General features: G+C 39.5%; 4 protein-coding genes across 5 annotated transcripts; 1 reads left to right on the top strand and 3 right to left on the bottom strand.

Moving 5' to 3' along the window:
* The first annotated feature begins 3,244 nt into the window (after nucleotides 1-3,244).
* On the top strand, nucleotides 3,245-7,050 carry LOC147282137 (TLD-domain containing nucleolar protein). 2 transcript variants are annotated; one of them, XM_086247985.1, is made up of 8 exons: nucleotides 3,245-3,336; nucleotides 3,478-3,580; nucleotides 3,704-3,808; nucleotides 3,913-3,998; nucleotides 4,337-4,578; nucleotides 4,733-4,922; nucleotides 5,392-5,575; nucleotides 6,460-7,050. In XM_086247985.1, the coding sequence occupies exons 1-8, from the start codon at nucleotides 3,278-3,280 to the stop codon at nucleotides 6,763-6,765; spliced, it is 1,275 nt and encodes a 424-aa protein (XP_086104111.1). In that variant the 5' UTR covers nucleotides 3,245-3,277; the 3' UTR covers nucleotides 6,766-7,050. The 2 variants fall into 2 exon arrangements, with proteins under 2 accessions (XP_086104111.1, XP_086104112.1); XM_086247986.1 differs by lacking the exons at nucleotides 3,245-3,336; nucleotides 3,478-3,580; nucleotides 3,704-3,808; nucleotides 3,913-3,998 and adding an exon at nucleotides 4,125-4,206.
* A 1,349-nt stretch (nucleotides 7,051-8,399) lies between these two features.
* LOC147282136 (small ribosomal subunit protein eS17y-like) lies at nucleotides 8,400-9,130 on the bottom strand. Its single transcript, XM_086247574.1, has one exon. It carries the CDS (start codon nucleotides 9,082-9,084, stop codon nucleotides 8,662-8,664), a length of 423 nt encoding a protein of 140 aa, XP_086103700.1. The 5' UTR covers nucleotides 9,085-9,130; the 3' UTR covers nucleotides 8,400-8,661.
* A 1,986-nt stretch (nucleotides 9,131-11,116) lies between these two features.
* Nucleotides 11,117-12,080, bottom strand: LOC147282135 (short chain aldehyde dehydrogenase 1-like). Its single transcript, XM_086248680.1, has 2 exons — nucleotides 12,037-12,080; nucleotides 11,117-11,930 (listed from the first exon to the last, which is right to left on the bottom strand). The coding sequence occupies exons 1-2, from the start codon at nucleotides 12,078-12,080 to the stop codon at nucleotides 11,117-11,119; spliced, it is 858 nt and encodes a 285-aa protein (XP_086104806.1).
* A 1,338-nt stretch (nucleotides 12,081-13,418) lies between these two features.
* Nucleotides 13,419-16,035, bottom strand: LOC147282134 (secoisolariciresinol dehydrogenase-like). Its single transcript, XM_086247558.1, has 2 exons — nucleotides 15,904-16,035; nucleotides 13,419-14,341 (listed from the first exon to the last, which is right to left on the bottom strand). Exons 1-2 carry the CDS (start codon nucleotides 15,939-15,941, stop codon nucleotides 13,552-13,554), a joined length of 828 nt encoding a protein of 275 aa, XP_086103684.1. The 5' UTR covers nucleotides 15,942-16,035; the 3' UTR covers nucleotides 13,419-13,551.
* Nucleotides 16,036-16,985: the final 950 nt, after the last annotated feature.

Below are 16,985 nucleotides of genomic sequence, written 5' to 3'. Positions count from 1 at the left end.
CTCTTGGGTAGTTATGTTGGTTTCCACTTTAATTGTTTATCATATAGGGAAAATGTTAGCAAAAGGACTATAAATATACCCCTATTTTTAGTTGAGGATCTCGATTTCACTTTGATTCAATTAAGGACTATAATTTTTCAAATGGCTCAATCAAGTACATTCCGTCATGTCTGTCACATTTACCGTTAAGAATTGGTCACGTGACCCTCACGTGACCAATTTATAAGGGCAAAAAAGTCTTTTCTCCCCTCCCCTCCCCTCTCTCTTTTCATGACGGCAAACAAGTCCATATTGCTGCATTCATCCGCTCTAAATCAAGCACTCAGAGAATCTCCACTATAACAAGGTGTTTTCTTTTGTAAATCATAGCCCTTTCCCTTACGTTGTCTCCTTTTTTTTTTTTCCTGAATAATTGGGCTTTTGGGTGTATTTGAATTTTTAGCTTTGTTCTTAGCATAGGGATTGCTTAAGTAGATTGAGGGGAAAGCTCTTATATTTGAGATGATCTTACAAAAGCGAGCTTAAAATCTATAATGTTCTGAAAACAAATGCTTAAATTGGTAAAAATTACTTATTCAATTTGGGTTATTTGCTACTGAGACCCCTCCAAAATTGGGTCATCTACTGGGTCGAGTTTACTGAAAATGGTGGGCTGGTTTAGGGGTTTCTTAGGATTTGCTAGATACCCATTACATATTGAGTGGCTTTGAGGTGGTTATGTTGTCCAGGAGGCATCCAACTGCATCCACAGGCAGGGATCGACGATCTCTTTGCCGATGGTGTAGTGGCCGCGGGCGAAGTTGTTGGCGACGTCGTCCTTGCCGCTGATGAGCTGCTCAGGGTGGAAGAGCTGGCGGAAGGTGCCCGTGCGGACCTCGTCGATGACGGTGGGCTCGAGGTCGACGAAGATGGCGCGGGGGACGTGCTTGTCGACGCCGGTCTCGCTGAAGAAGGTGTTGAAGGCGTCGTCGCCGCGGCCGATGGTCTTGTCGCTCGACATCTGGCCGTTGGGCTGGATGCCGTGCTCCAGGCAGTAGAGCTCCCAGCAGGCATTGCCCACTTAGTGCGGCTGGGTGTGGTGGACTGGGCTGGGGCTGGGGCTGGGTTTGACTGGGTTTTGCGACGGGGCCGGGGCTGGGTTGGGGTGGTGGAGCTGGATGGGGCCAGGGCTAGGCTGGGACTGGTGGGGGAGGGGGGAGGGATGACGATGGTATAGGGGGAGGAGGGGGCGGGGATGGGTGACTGTGACGGGGAGGGGGAGCTGACTGGGGGGCAGAGAGAAAAGAGAGGGGGGAGGGGAGGGGAGAAAAGATTTTTTTGCCCTTATAAATTGGTCACGTGAGGGTCACGTGACCAATTCTTAACGGTAAATGTAACAGACATGACGGAATGTACTTGATTGAGCCATTTGAAAAATTATAGTCCTTAATTGAATCAAAGTGAAATCGGGATCCTCAACTAAAAATAGGGGTATATTTATAGTCTTTTTGCTAACATTTTCCCTATCATATATTTCTGCAATTCGCTCCTTCAAGTTTGTAAAACTTTCATTTTGCCATCTCAAAGTTCTAATTCTCACAATTAACTTCCCTTGACTTTTTCTTTTTGTGTGAAACTTTCCATAACTTTTAACCGTACACTTTATTCGTTGCATGAGATGAAAACACGAATATAGGTCTCTAATTCTAGGTTTTTAACCCATTAACTAACTCATCATCACCATCCTTAAAAAAAAAAAAAAAAAACTCATCATCACCACTAAAATAACACTAAAGAGCTTGAATATCTTAAATTTCAACTCTCATATGTGCAAAAATATCGAGCTTACATGATGATATAATTAAAAGTAATTGATATTCGTGGTTCACCTTATCATGAAATCATCTTGTACACTCAATTGACCTCCCTCAAAAACTTGCCCACCCACAAAAATCTCCAATATTTGAAATTTTTATTGCTATTTTTTGCAAGAAATTGGATAACCTATATGATAAAGTTAGGACTGGGCATCAAGCGGGTTAGGGCTCAAATCGCCACCGCTTGCACAACCATCGATCAGAGCGGGCCAACATCTATCAGGTTGGTTGTGGGAGCATGTTGGAGATGGGTTAAGCCGATAAGGCTTCTCTCTCTCTCTCTCGGTAGGTCGGCTCAAGTGCCAACGGTCGGTGGATGACGGAACCCGAGCCCAAGCCGGTGTCTATCAGGTTGGGTTGGCTTCGGGTGATTTGGTCGGTCTCTGTCTCTTTCACCTAGATCTCTTTCTCTTTCACCTCGATCTCTATCCCTCTCGCCTAGATCTCTCTTTTTCTTGCTTGGATCTTTTTTTTTTTTTTTTTTTCTCTCTCTCTCTCTCTCTCTCACTCACTTAGTGGGTTAGTGGGTCGGCTTGAGTGCCGACGATTGGTGGATGATGGAACCCGAGCCCGAGCTAGTGTCTATCAGGTTGGGTCGGCTTTGGGTGATTTGGTCGGCAGGTTGGTCGAAGCATCGACTCGAACGGGTTAGTGCCCACCCTTAGATGAAGTCTCACAAAATGGGCAAAAGGGGCAAAGCTGACTTGTAATATTGTGTGCTCCTCCATAAATAAAAGTATTATTAATTAATATTTGAATGCTTCTCCACCTTCTCCACCATGAAAAATTCATCAGCCACTACCATGTAATATGATTACAAGTAAAGTTTTCTTTGTTACTTGTAAATAATTTTTTTCATAATGAAAAAACCTTGTGATTCAACAAGGTTAGATACGTATAATCATTTGCAAACCACACCAAATAAATTCATATATTTGAAGCATTTAAGTTTATGGCTCACCTAACTTCAAAGTACCATTTGATAAAAAAAAACTTTAAACTACCATATTTTTGTTTTATCTTATTATTTGTTTTTGAATGTTTTGAGTCTTTTGACTCACAAATTAGTTTACTTTGTTTACATAATTACGTAGTATGTTCCAGCCTTTACAGACCTGAAAACATTTAAATTTACCTCATACATGCAATCCGTGAATGATTATATATTTTAAGAGTTCACAATTAAAACCTTATATCCGATGAAAGAGTAGACCGCAAAAACTTTCATAGTTACCAAGTACGATTATCCTTTTCCAAATCCCAACTTCTTAAAACAAATGTAATTAGTAAGAGAATTGGGGCAATCTAAACATATCATAAAATACAAGCACCTAATTTAAAAAATTTCCATGAAAAAGTATAAATCTATCTAGATTTTCTTAGCGCAGACTGTAGAACAGGAAAGAAGCGAAAACAGAGAAATGGGCAACTCTCAGTCACCTCCCTCTCACAACGATCCTCGCTTTGCTTCAGCCTCCAGGCACTCTCTCTCTCTCTCTCTCTCTCTCTCTCTCTCTCTCTCTCTCTCTATAACTATATACACACACATATGCATACACTTTGGCAGCCATTGAACCATAGACATAAAATTGATTGGTGTTGATTCTTGAAATGATTGCAGAGCATTCACTCATACAGAACTCGAAGATCTCAAGTCCCTGCTGGTATCCCTGGCCTCTCAATCTCAGAGCAACGGCCAGTACATCTCTTCCTCAGTTTTTCAGGTCATTTTGCTTCACTCCCCTTCTCTTCAGTTCTTTCAATTTCCACAAATTCCAATTCTTTCGTTGCAATATGATATTGTAGATATTTTCTCTCTAATTAGACATAGCTTTAAGCCTTCACAGACATACTTTGGACTCCATGGTCCTCTTGGAGATAGGATGTTCGATTTAGTTACCCAACAACGCAAGGACCAAAAACTCACCTTTGAAGACCTCGTTATTGCCAAAGTAAATTTTTCTTGCAAAAACTTGTGAATTGTGTTATTTATTGGGTGTTTTTTAGTTTTATCATATGCCCACTTGCTCTTTTTTCTTCCTTGTGTGTGTTGCAGGGTACTTATGAGAAGGGAACAAAAGATGAGATTGAAGAGTTCATATATCAGTTATTAGACTTATCCGGCGATGACATTTTGGGGAGGTAGAATTAGAACTCCTACTTACCATACCGAGAATGATAAAATCGTCATTTATCGTGTCAAGCAGTTTGATTAATGTTGTAAAATTTGTGTGCTGGTGTGTAAGTTTCATAGTGTGATATTTGTACAGGTTCTTGGAATACAAATATACATATACTCGTTGTGATGATTTGAAGTTCATAGTATTATGAAAGAATATTCTGAGATATGGTATATTACATGATTTTGGTTTTACTTGGCATTTTGGTGATTGCTAATTATAATGCCATAAAAAAAACGTTCTTGCCATTCCATTATGTCTTGTTTGATGCATATTATGATATTAGGAATTTAAATTCAGGTCCGATCTGGAATCTGCTCTGTCTGCGATGTTTGACAATATATTTAATGTGGACAACTCTGAACCTGGATCAAGTGCGCATCAGGACACTGTGAATGTATTTCTTAATGCTGCGAATTTTACAAAGCATGATGAAGGACATGTCCAAGAAAGTTTGTCTTTTGAAGATTTCAGAACTTGGTGTACTCTTCTCCCATCTGTCAGGAAATTCCTTGGAGGCTTATTGATACCTCCTGATCAAGGTTTTCTGCTCAAATTCTTTCATTTGTATCATCTGGTTTACTATTTGCTTTAATTATATGGTTTAACATTCTAAATATTTATCCCAATTAGTTTGGGAGAATCTGAATTTTGATGGCTATTTCCAATTTTTTTTTAAATTACCTTTCTGTGTAGGAAGACCAGGTTCTCAAGTTCCTCAATTAATGCATTGGGAAAACAACAATTCTAATATGATGTTATTGAAGAAGGAATATGCTTGGCATATAGGAGGAATCCTTACTCAGCATGAGTTGGGAGAATGGAAACTTTTATACCATAGTGCTTTCAGTGGTCTGAGCTTCAGCACATTTTTGGGCAGCATATTGTGAGTACCTTGCTTATATCTTAAGATTTATATTTCTTTTGAATCACTTAAATAAAACTATTTTCCAATCTCGGGTGAGTTGAACAAGCCTTTGTGGTATTGTGAATTTATCACTGTTCTGATATACCTTTGTAGAGTTTTTGATAGTATACCTTTGTAGTTTAAGTGGTAGAGTTGTGATATTACTGAACAGTGATATCACTGTTCTGGTTTACATGAACATGCCGTGGAATGCTAAATTACTGAACCAAGCCACTCTGGTTTCTTTGTTTTCTTGGGTTGAAAGGGAGATCTTTTATTCCCCTCACATCATGTATAAAGACGACAACAGTGTTCCATTAAATGCTTATACTTCACCTCTTTCCCATAGTAAGACAAAAGGCTAAATGCTTTTTCTATTTTAATTTCTGTTTTGTCAGTTGCTGCAACTAATTTGGGCTGGAATGGGTAATTGTTCAATGAACTGCAGAAATGATAAAGGGCCAACTGTATTAATTATCAAGGATAAAGAAGGTTATGTATATGGAGGTTATGCTTCCCAGCCATGGGAGAGGCATGGTGATTTCTATGGAGATTTGAAGTCTTTTCTATTCCAATTGTACCCGAAGGCATCCATATTCAGGCCTACTGGAGCAAACACTAATCTACAATGGGTGAGTTGCTATTTGAATCTTATATGGATCTGAAATAGAGGTTTTTGCATTGATGTTTTTGATGAAAGATCTTAGCCTTTAGTTGTTGCCTTATTCCCTTTGGTTTTTCTAAATGATCTACCCTCATTATGTCCTGACAGGCACAATTTTCTCTCCTTCTAGATCAATTAATTAAATATAATAGTTAGTATTACAATCCAGAGGAGCATCTTCTGGATGTTCTGTATGTTATATTGCTAAAGGACATTACCAAATAGAGTTTCTGCCAGATGTTTGGAGTCTTTGGACTGGAAAATGATCCACCTAAAATAGAAAATAAGATTATGAACCAGGCCTTCTCCAATCTCATGTGCCCACCTTTCAAAGAGCTAACATCCTAGCTGTGCCCATCCTTGTGGAAAGTTGTGTTTACTTGTAGTCCAAGTATAATTATCATGATTTCCCTCATTGGGCGGAAAAGAGCACAACATCTTAGATTTGGGTTTGAAAATTAGCCAGAATAGGAACTAGTATCAATCATGGAGGATAACTGAAGTTGATAGAATTTTAAGCCAACACATCAAACATGGAATTATTTGTGGAATATTGAACCTTGAATGAAAGTAATCTAAACAGACTATCTGCTAATTCTTATATCGTTAGCCTATCTGACATTTATGTTATGTTTATTTTGCTATTCTGGGTATTCAATTATATATTCCTTTGTCTTTGTTGATCCATTTGAATAAAGAATGTCTATGTTATCTCAGTAGCACTTCTTTTAGAGTCAATCAACTGAGCATCATGTAAGACTAAAGCGTGTGTGTTCAGATGATCTGCTTTGTAACTGTGTAAAGTTTTATGCCTCGTAATATTTAAGAACTTGTTATGCTGCATACTGGCAGTGCGCTGCAAATTTCAGTTCAGAGAGCATCCCAAATGGCATTGGTTTTGGAGGAAAGGTGAATCACTTTGGCCTTTTCCTTTCAGCCAACTTTGATCAGGGGCACACTTTCTCCTGTACCACATTTGGTTCCCCTTGCCTCTCCAAGACCAACCGAATACTCCCGGAAGTGATAGAATGCTGGGGAATTGTTACTAAAGTAGCAGAAGAGGAAAAACATGATGGCGGCAAGGGTAATGTATTGGATAGATTTAAGGAGGACCGTCATATGCTCAACATGGTTGGGCTTGCAAATGCAAGTGAATAATTTGTTTAGGTTTCCTAGAATTATACGGTTATAGTTTACACCTCTCAAAGGTTTTTAAAGAAGCATCATGTTTCTGATATGGTTTTTGCTGTGCAAGTATCTGAAAAGGATCTTCACTGTATCTTAATTTAGTCCTGTAATATGGGTGTTTTTGTTTTTTGTTATTTGCTTCACAAAGCATGGTGTTTCCTTCTACAACTTTTACTCGTCATTGGATGGTCCTTACAACTTTTATGTAGACGCATTCCTCCATCTGCATTTCTGCAGCAGGTGGATTTATTATAACTACATGAATATGTAATGAAGGGCAATGTGGTGAAGATCAAACATGTAGAGCCCTTAAAGCAAATGGCCCAAAAAAATGCCCATATAGCCTACCTATGTAAATTGTGGTTGAGATTTGAGATTTTACTCAGTTACTTGTGTCACATATCCTGTTGCTCAAAGTTGGCGATGGATATCTGGTTGCGAACTGTTAACGAAAGCAAGCTTCAATCTTTTTGCACAAACACCACTGAATGGGCCGATCAGAACTTGATGTATGATTAAACCCTCAGGCCCAAAAGACAGAAAGGAGGGTTTTGTCTTGGGGCATTTTACGCAAAAACCAAAAACTCAATTGCTTGTTTGTTTTCAAAACAATTGTCAAGAGAAGCTGAAGCTTATCTCTTATACCAAGTAAAAATGGTGATGAAGAGCCTGTCTGAAAACCAGTCTTCCTAATATCAAGATCACAAAATGGCGAACTAATTATTCACATGAGAGGCACTAAAATATCATCACTATACATCTTAAATCAACCCCGGGTTTCTACCAACATTGATATGCATAATGCAGTTGATTCTGCAATTGAGGAAACTTAAGGCAAAGCGAAGATATGAAATGACGTTGGAGGCAAAGGATGTGACAGCAGCATTAGGCCATGGGATGGGAGTAAAAGTGCACAGTACAAGTAGAGGGTGGACTGAACCTAAAGCTTTACAACTCAAAGCACAACTCATCCAGGCTTGGAAGCAAACTGAAGAATTCAGATTCTTAGGTGATCTAAAATTCCCTTATGATGACTAACACTTCCCATGCAACTATTGAAAAACTGTTGAAATTCACCCTTATAACATAACAACATTAACAATACATTGTGTGGGAAACCCAGAAATGAGGAACAGAAAATAAATAACAGTCAACAAAGTGATACACCATGGCTACTTAAACAAGGTCTATAGTTGGATTCAAGTTTTCCAATACACATTTGAAAACATAATGCATTCAATTGCTCATAAGAGTAGTATCAAGGAACAAAACCTTGCCATATAACCATGGAAATGCTACCCACAAGCAATTTATAATCACACCCACAACCACTATAATTACCAATTTCTGAAAAAAAAAAAAAATATCAGGAGGGATGCATTCCCTGGGAATTTATAACCAGCTTAAACAATATAATGATTTTTTGCATTGAACCCAATAATATGAATCAAATTGGCATTATGCCGGTTCCTACATATCATGTATAATTTAAATCATTCTTAAATTAAACCTAACCATGCGGTCCATGCCTAATAAAATATCTTAGTAATAGTAAACCGATAGAATGCGAAAGCAATGTGGCAAGCAGCATACTAAGTATCAAGTATCAACATAACACCAAATGATTTATTTAGCAAAAGAAATAAAGTGCATGATTTCGATTCTAAAATCCAAAAATAACAAATTCCCATAAAGGATAGCCTCAGCATTAGTTCCATAATAAACTTAAAAGCATAGCAATTTAGCAATACTTCCTCATCCAAAAACCCAAAAGCTAACAAGACCCAATTTACTATAACATCAAAACTGTTCCCTCAAAAACGACACTCCGACTTTTAACCCAAACCCATTATTCTCTATCCCCTTTCAGTACCTCCTGGGCCCGCCACGCCCGAACCCGAGCTGCTGAGGCTGAAGCGAAGTCGGGTCGACCCGCTTGAGCCCGGGAAGATCCGACATGCCCAGAGCAGAGAGCATGTCGAGAGTCTCCTTGTCGACCTCGATTTCGTCGGTCTTGATCGCCGACTTTTCGGGGACGTAGTCCATGCGGCGCTCGCTCTCCTCCTCCTGGAGCTTCAGAGAGATACCGCGAACCGGACCCTTCTGAATCCGTTTCATGAGGTGGGTCGAGAACCCGGCGATCTTGTTCCGGAGCCGCTTGGAGGGGATGATGGCGACCTCCTCGAGGACCTTCTTGTTGGTGTGGAAGTCGAGGGTTATGCGCGAGTAGTACCGCTCGATCACTTGGCGGGAGGACTTCTTCACTGTTTTTGTACGGACGCGACCCATGGTGGTGTCAGGGGTGTGTGTGTGTGTGTGTGTGTGTGTGTGTGTGTGTGTGGAGTGAGGAATGGCAAGTGAGAGGCGAAAAGAGAGGGTGCAGGGGAGGTTAGGGTTTTGGGGTATTTATGGGAAAGCCCTAAAATGGGGTTTGGATGTTGTTTTCGGCTCCAATTTTTGTTATGGGACGTTTGGGCCTATGTGTTGTGTTGTGGGAAAATGTTTGGGCCTGGCATAATAGGCTCATCTCCAAAAGTAAAGGAGAGCTGAATTAGTGAGACAGAGCCAGTATTATTCCGATCATCCTAAATTGTTGAGTTGATTACTTTATTTTAAAATTTTAATTTTACTCTTAAAACAAAAAATTTTAATTTTGTTCGTCGGTTCATTCAACAGTTATCTACCAAAATATTTATGGTTATTTGCTGAACATTGATGGATTATTCGGTAGATAACCACCAAATAGAAATGAAAAAAGCATTCGACAGTTATTTACTGAAATATTTGTATTTATTTGACACTTATCTGCCGAATATTGGTGGATGTTTCGGTAGATGACCACCGAATAAATCTGAGTGATTTCATCCCGTTTTTACAATAAAAGGTAAAATAGGAAAAAAGTTGGACAAAATATGATAGGATAGTCAACTCAGCAGCTGAGGGTGGTCTGCATAGCCTTACTCTTAGTGAGACGTTGTGTAAGATAGCTAAGAAGCAAAGGTCTACAACGGGCCGGGTTGGCTCAATTATTTAAAAGAGGTGGACCCATCTATATGGGTTAGGGGCGGATGCAGGATGAGGTCAATTGACCCCATAAACCCAGAAATGCTGGGCTTGAGAAAAATTTTTGACCTCATGAAGCTTGAGTCTTGGTGGCAGGCGCATGGGCAAGAATGCATTCAATGTGTTTGTGTAAATGTCTAAATGAGAAAAAAAGAACCAAACTGCAAAGGAAGGGGAAGAAAGGCTGAAAGGGTGAGTGACAGTCACGTGAGATGCATATGAGTATTTTTATTTTTTTTTAATTCTAAACTTGCCAAAACGAAGTTGTTTTTGGCAAGTTAATTAAAAAAGAAATTGAGTAGAAGAGAGCCAAGAGACTCACTCAGTGCCAATGCACGCGAACAAAGGACAAAGCAGAGCTAGACCAGACCCAAGGCCCAAGGCAGAAACAAAGGGCTGAACTGCTGAAGGCGACTCCCCCTGCGCAGCTAAGCGCCTGTGCTCGCTCGCGATGCCAATCCCAAAAATGTTGTCGCCCCCTGCTCAGCTGCTCCCTAGCGACGACCACTGCTCGCTTGCATCCACCCCTGCTGCTTGCAAGTCGCGACTACCTCTGCTCATTGGGTTAATCTTGCTCCCATAACAGTTGATTTCTGGATCCGCCACTAGTATTGGTCTCACATATATGGACCCACCTTACACTACATGATTAGTTGAAATTCCCGTAATTGTTTCAAGTGATGAGTATACTGAGTAATTGGTTGGATGCATACACACATGTAAAATGACCCTTATCAGACTTACATATCCCATTTGATTTGGACCAAGTTGTACTATATATAAGGCTATGCACAACATGATTGCCCTAGGCCTAGGGACATCACGGGGCACAAAAAGAAAAATTCATAATCATGTCGGGTCTTAGATGTGTTCATATTATACCTTAGATATAAATCTTCTTTGATTTTTCTTGGTGTTAATCTTAGTTACACATTTAATTATTGAGTTTTTGTTACCTAAGAATCGAAGAAGATTTTATTTTTTTGTCTGAATTGAAGAAGAAGATTAAACATACAATAATAACAGCATCTATAATTTGTCGTCTTATTTACTATTGAAATTTAAATATAATTGATATCTAAGAAAAGGGTTCAACCTTCAAACATTAATTTTAATCTTTCTGGTAAGAGAGTTCAAACTATATTTTTTAAAAGAGAAATCAAAAGCTTGCAAATATCAAATCTAACTCTTGCATCAATTAGTGATGGATGGACACAACTCTTCCTCACTAGACTAGTACCACAGCATTAGATGCTGCTTACAAACCATGGTTTTGGGACATCACATTTCTCAGAACATTACTAAACGCTTGATTGGTGGTGCTATAACCCCCATCCAAAAGAAGGTTCAGTCCACTCACGAACTTAGACTCCTCACTCGCCAAGTACAAGGCAGCCTCTGCCACATCCTCTGCCCTCGGCACTACTCCTTTTAAAACCCCGGAAGCACAAATCACATCCTCTAACACATCTCTGCCCATCCCCATAACATTTGTCAACAATGGAGTGGCAATGGCACTTGGAGATATGCAATTGACCCTAATACCCCACTGCCCCAACTCCACACACAAGCTCTTCATCAGCCCCACCACTGCGTGCTTCGAGGTGGTGTAAGCGTGTGGCGACTCACCACAGCTCGCGGATACCACACTCGAGGTGAAGAGAATGACACCCTTTTTGGCAGGGATCATAACCCTAGCAGCATGCTTGGCGCCCAAGAAAGCTCCATAGACGTTCACATCAAACACCTGCTTGAAGTTTTGGTTGTCAGAGCCTAAAATTGTTGGGTCCAGGCTCCCGGGTATCCCGGCATTGTTGTACATGATGTCGAGTTTTCCATGCTTGGACAGAGCCAAATCCACCACGTTTTTCACATCAGAATCAATGGTGACATTGCAATGGGTGAATGAAACGGTTTGGTGATCTGGGTCGAGTTCTTTGCAGAGGGACAGACCAAATTCGTCTTGGACATCAGCTATGATAACTATGGCACCATGTTGGACAAACAGTCTTGCAGTGCTCTCTCCAATGCCACTGGCACCTCCAGTGATTATTGCCACTTTGCCTTCTAACCTGCAATGCTTTAACATTTAGATGGTGATTATGATGAAACCAAAACAAAAGGGTTTGGAATTTGGACCCCAAATGAAGAGGGACTGTGAAAATTGAGCATAATTACCTTTTGGCAGTACTAGGAGCTGGTGGTGAGGAAGAGCTGCTCATCTTAATTTCACTACTTGATTCAAATTATGAGCCAAACCAAGTATGTGTTGGTTCTTTATAAAGTGAAAAATATTGGATAGAGTGACAAGTTTTGTGGGGGTTACCGACAAGTTTACGCGGCCCAATTTGAATGCATGTGACAGAGTACTGGTTTTGAAGCTTTAAACTTTTGTTTGAAAGTGTTATGCATTTCATGCTTAAGTTGGGTTTTTGAATTAGGAACTTGAGGAGTACACTGCCGGTGTGAAAGGATTGGTACAGCATGAAATAGAAGCCAACCAGAAACGTTCCAATTACTACCAGATATGGGGAACATGTTCCTTAAAAAAAATGCAAGCAATTTGCCATGTGATGCAAGAAAAAGTGGAACCAGCTGATATGGGGAACTATATTTCTTTTTTCTTGGACCAGTGTTTGTCCCCAATTGAATATAGATGGAGATGGAAGAAACAAATTGGGTGCAACAAAGAATGACAATAAAAAAATCATGGCATGGATTTGATTGTCGACAACCCCTGTACGTAATTGATGCTTTCTCCCCCCCAATCCGGTTAAAAAGGCAGTAATTAAGGTCATGAAGATATATGCATATTTCAATCTTGCTTGTCAAAAAGTTCTTTGGAGATTCAAAATGCATTTTACTTGGCTGTACCTTAGTCAATCGAATATTTTTAGTACATGTACATAAACGAATCCTAAGTTGAGCAAGCGGTGTTATATATTGATAGATTCCCTTATGTTTTTTTGGGAATAACTGTTAGTTTCATATATACAGGCTCCTTCTGTTGAGGTATACCTCAACTTATTTATGTTGAGGTATGACCTTGTTGGAGCCCACACGAGTCGTTTTGTGTCGATCCGAACCGTTCGCAAGGATAATCTTCATTGATAGATCATCCTTGCAAAAAATTAGCCCAATCGGAAATCATTTGCCTATCTAACTTTGATAAAACAAATAGACGGTTTCATTGAAAATATTTGGTTCGTCCATTTATTTGATCAAAGTTAGATAGGCAAATGATTTCCGATTGGGCTAATTTTTTGCAAGGATGATCTATCAATGAAGATTATCCTTGCGAACGGTTCGGATCGACACAAAACGACTCGTGTGGGCTCCAACAAGGTCATACCTCAATATAAATAAGTTGAGGTATACCTCAACAGAAGGAGCCTGTATATATATATATAGGTATATATATCCATGGCCTTCAAAACCCAACTTATGCTGACAAATTTGGATTCTTTGTTTGTCTTATTTTTGCTTATTTCAATCCTAATTATGTAAAATAAATTTAAGAATTTATGTAACTTTATTTACACTCCAAAATGTATTACGAATCCATAATGTATTACGAATCCATTTCATTATTAATTTGTCTTTCATAGTTGGATAATAAATACACGGATAAAATTAAAAGTGAAGCAAAAGAAAAATGAGCCGGAGACTCAAACGTACGTAGCAGGCAATAAATCAAGGCTGTGGGTACTGAAACATGTGCAATGAGGAATTGAATATACTAAAACCCCCATCTATGAGTAGATTATGGCCACTTATGTACCTCCCCTCTTCACTAGCCAAATACAGAGCCGCATTGGCCACATCCTGTGCCTTAAGCGTCACACCCTTCAAGTTGCCCAGCGACTCCATCACATTCTCCAGCTCCTCATCACCCACCCCCACAAATCTCGTCGCCAACGGCGTCGCCAGCGCGTAAGGTGACAAGCAGTTCACTCTGATCCCGAACTGCCCCAACTCCACCGCCGCGTTCTTCGTCAGCCCGTTCACCGCATGCTTCGAGCACGCGTACGCATGTGAGGCTGCACCGCCAACATACGAGCTTATGCTGGCGGTGGAGATGATGCTGCCCGTTCGGGCAGAGATCATAGCTTGCGCTGCGTGCTTGATGCCTAGGAAGACCCCAGTCACGTTGACCGCCAGCACGCGCTCGAAGTCGGCCTTGTCGTTGTCGATCAAACGGGGCTTGTTGTCGTCGGCTATGCCCGCGTTGTTGAACATGATGTCAAGCTTTCCGTAGGTGGCTACGGCTTTGTGTACGGCGTTTTGGACTTGGGCCTCGTCGGTGACGTCGCAGTGGACGAAGGTGCAGTCTGCTGGGCCGAGGGATCGGGAGACTGCATGGCCCAGATCGTCTTGGATGTCGGCGATGATGACTTTGGCTCCGTGGTTCAAGAAAGTTTTTGCTGTGCATTCGCCGATGCCGCTGGCTCCTCCGGTTATCAGTGCAACCTTTCCTTCCAGTCTGCATTCACAAGAACGTACAAAGACTTCACAAATACTACAGAGATTTTGTTAAGAAAAATGCTTATAACCCAACTATATTTATTTGGACTAAATTGAACCAATGTATATTCTCTTTTAATCACACCGTTATTTTTCAAGTTGTGTTTGGGTTGAAGTTTTTCCCACCTGAAGGTTAACGGGTCGTGTCAAGTTCACCCGTTAACACTTACAGGTCGTGTCAAATTTGATCCGAACCCGTAAAATACGACCCGTTTGCCAACGCTACTTGTGGGTTGGCCAATCATTGGGCAAGGGCATTTTTGATTGATATATTGTGCAGATGAAGCCATGCCCTTATGAGAAGCCTATGGTGTGGCCCTTGGTTTCTAACCCAAATAGTGGAGCTAAGCTAAGGTTGGCCTAGACATCAATCTATAGCCAATTTTCAACACATCACACTCTGCGCATGTATGGTGAAGTCAGTTTTGGTTACAAATAAATTAAGGGTGGTCATTGAAATGAGCAGTGCTAGGGATTTCAAATTTGTATTCCAAATGATGTGTTCGTACTTCCTTGATTTATACATGGCCCACCCAAATGATTATTAATTTTATAACAAGTAAAACACTGACACGTGTATTTGGAATCCAAATTTGGGATATAAATTTAGGATCCTTAGCATTATTGTTTTTTTAATTGAACGGTTTGAAAACCAAACCAAATTAACTTTAAATTTTGGATTGGTTATGGTTTCATTATCTTAAACCGTTGGTTAAACCAAACCAAACCGACTACTTATATAAATTAATAATAGGCTTATTCGCACAAATGCATTTTAAAGTAACTTTCATTCTCACTTTGTCCCCTTAAAGTTTAATCTTTTCACTTTACCCCCCGCACTTTACAAACCCTTTCAGTAAGTCATATTCCGTTAAGTTCGTCAATGACTCCGTCAAGGAAAATACCAGAATACTCATCCACGTAAGTGCCCCGTTGAATTTTTTAACAGGGCTATTGACGGACTTGACGGAATATGAGGTTTGTAAAGTTCGGGGGGCAAAGTGAGAAGATTAAAATTTAAAGGAGCAAAGTGAGAATGAAAGGTACTTTTCAGGGGCATTTGCGCGAATAAACCTTAATAATATATATTTTTTTACACGTGACATTATATAATTGGAGTAAATCTAATCCATATGGTGGTATGCACCACATACAATTATGTATAATGTCCTAAATTTGTACTATAAACTCAATTTCCAAAAAATAATCACTATGAGCTTGAAAAACCAAACCAAACCAACATTTTCGGTATACCGCACCTTCGATTTTAGGCTACTACGGTTTGGTGATAGTTTGAGAAAATTTGAAACCGGCCATAGCGGTTTGATGATGGTTTTGATCCAAAACCAAACCAAGCCGTGCCCACCATAGTTGTAGTTATACTTGTAAATTAAACAGGGACATCAAGTTCAAGACAACTACTATATTTGGCAGATACATATTCAAGTTCTATAATGCAAAATAAAGAAAACACAGTCACAAACATATGGTTAAAAACTTAATCAAGCTTGTTCTACTAACCTTCTTGCGACTGCGGAGAGTACTGAGGAGGATGCCATTTCTGTGAAAGAGGGAGAGAGAGATATGAAGAGTGATATGATTCTCCCTTTTGGAAATGGGAAGAAAGCTAGACTAGCGGTAGTGAGAGAGGACCCTAAGACCCTTCATTTATTAATTCTCAAAATTTGGCATCTTCTAATCTATTGTGAGAGTGACCCATGTGTCGCATCTTTATGGTCAAATAAGTCACTGCATGAATTGTGCATTTCGATTAATTAAGTGGGATGATGGTCAAGAAAAAAATTTCTTTAATCCTATTACTTATTAATTCCATAAACTAATGGGGTGGTTGGCTTGGCTCTAATGGCAGGCATATTATCAAGGAACGTGACTTTTGTAATTTGGTTGGACCACCTGCATTGGTATAAACTTATACTGCTCGTGCTTATCCTAATTAAGCAGTTTTATATTACACACTGGGGTTACCTAGTAAGGACATTGCAGGCAAAAAAAAAAAAAAAGATTCCAATAAAGGCACGTGCATATGGTTGAGTGAAGAATCATTTTAATGACTCATGAGATTCTTATTTAATTCAACGTACATGTAAGCCTATACTAATTTATTTATTCTACTTATATATATGTTATGTGGAAATAGGGTCTAAAAAATAAACGGTTCGGATTTTGAAATTATATTGTGCAGTGGGTCTAATAGGATTGTTAGTTTTGTATTAACTTACTAACTAGTTTAGTTTTAAAACATTTTTGTATATATATATATATAATATTGGCTTATTTTTCTAACTAGTTTGTCTTGGTTAATTGCCTAACAATGACCTAAAAGTGATCATGTGAGGATCAATTCTATTGCTCAAGGAAATATGCAATCCAATTCTTGTATTTATAGTTACATTTATTAGATATGTGTTACATAAAATATGGTACATCTAGCATGACTCATTTGATTTGATTTTGTGTACTTTGAAGTCTTTTTACAATAATTTGTTGTCATTAGCAGGGTATAGCACTATATATATATAGGTATATATCCATGGCCTTCAAAACCCAACTCATGCTGACAAATTTGGATTCTTTGTTTGTCT

This window comes from Dryas octopetala, chromosome 6 (assembly GCF_963921425.1).
Source record: "Dryas octopetala chromosome 6, drDryOcto1.1, whole genome shotgun sequence".
In the NCBI taxonomy this organism is placed as follows: domain Eukaryota; kingdom Viridiplantae; phylum Streptophyta; class Magnoliopsida; order Rosales; family Rosaceae; genus Dryas; species Dryas octopetala.
Note: the sequence above shows the minus strand (reverse complement) of the source record. Positions and strands in the feature narration are given on the sequence as shown.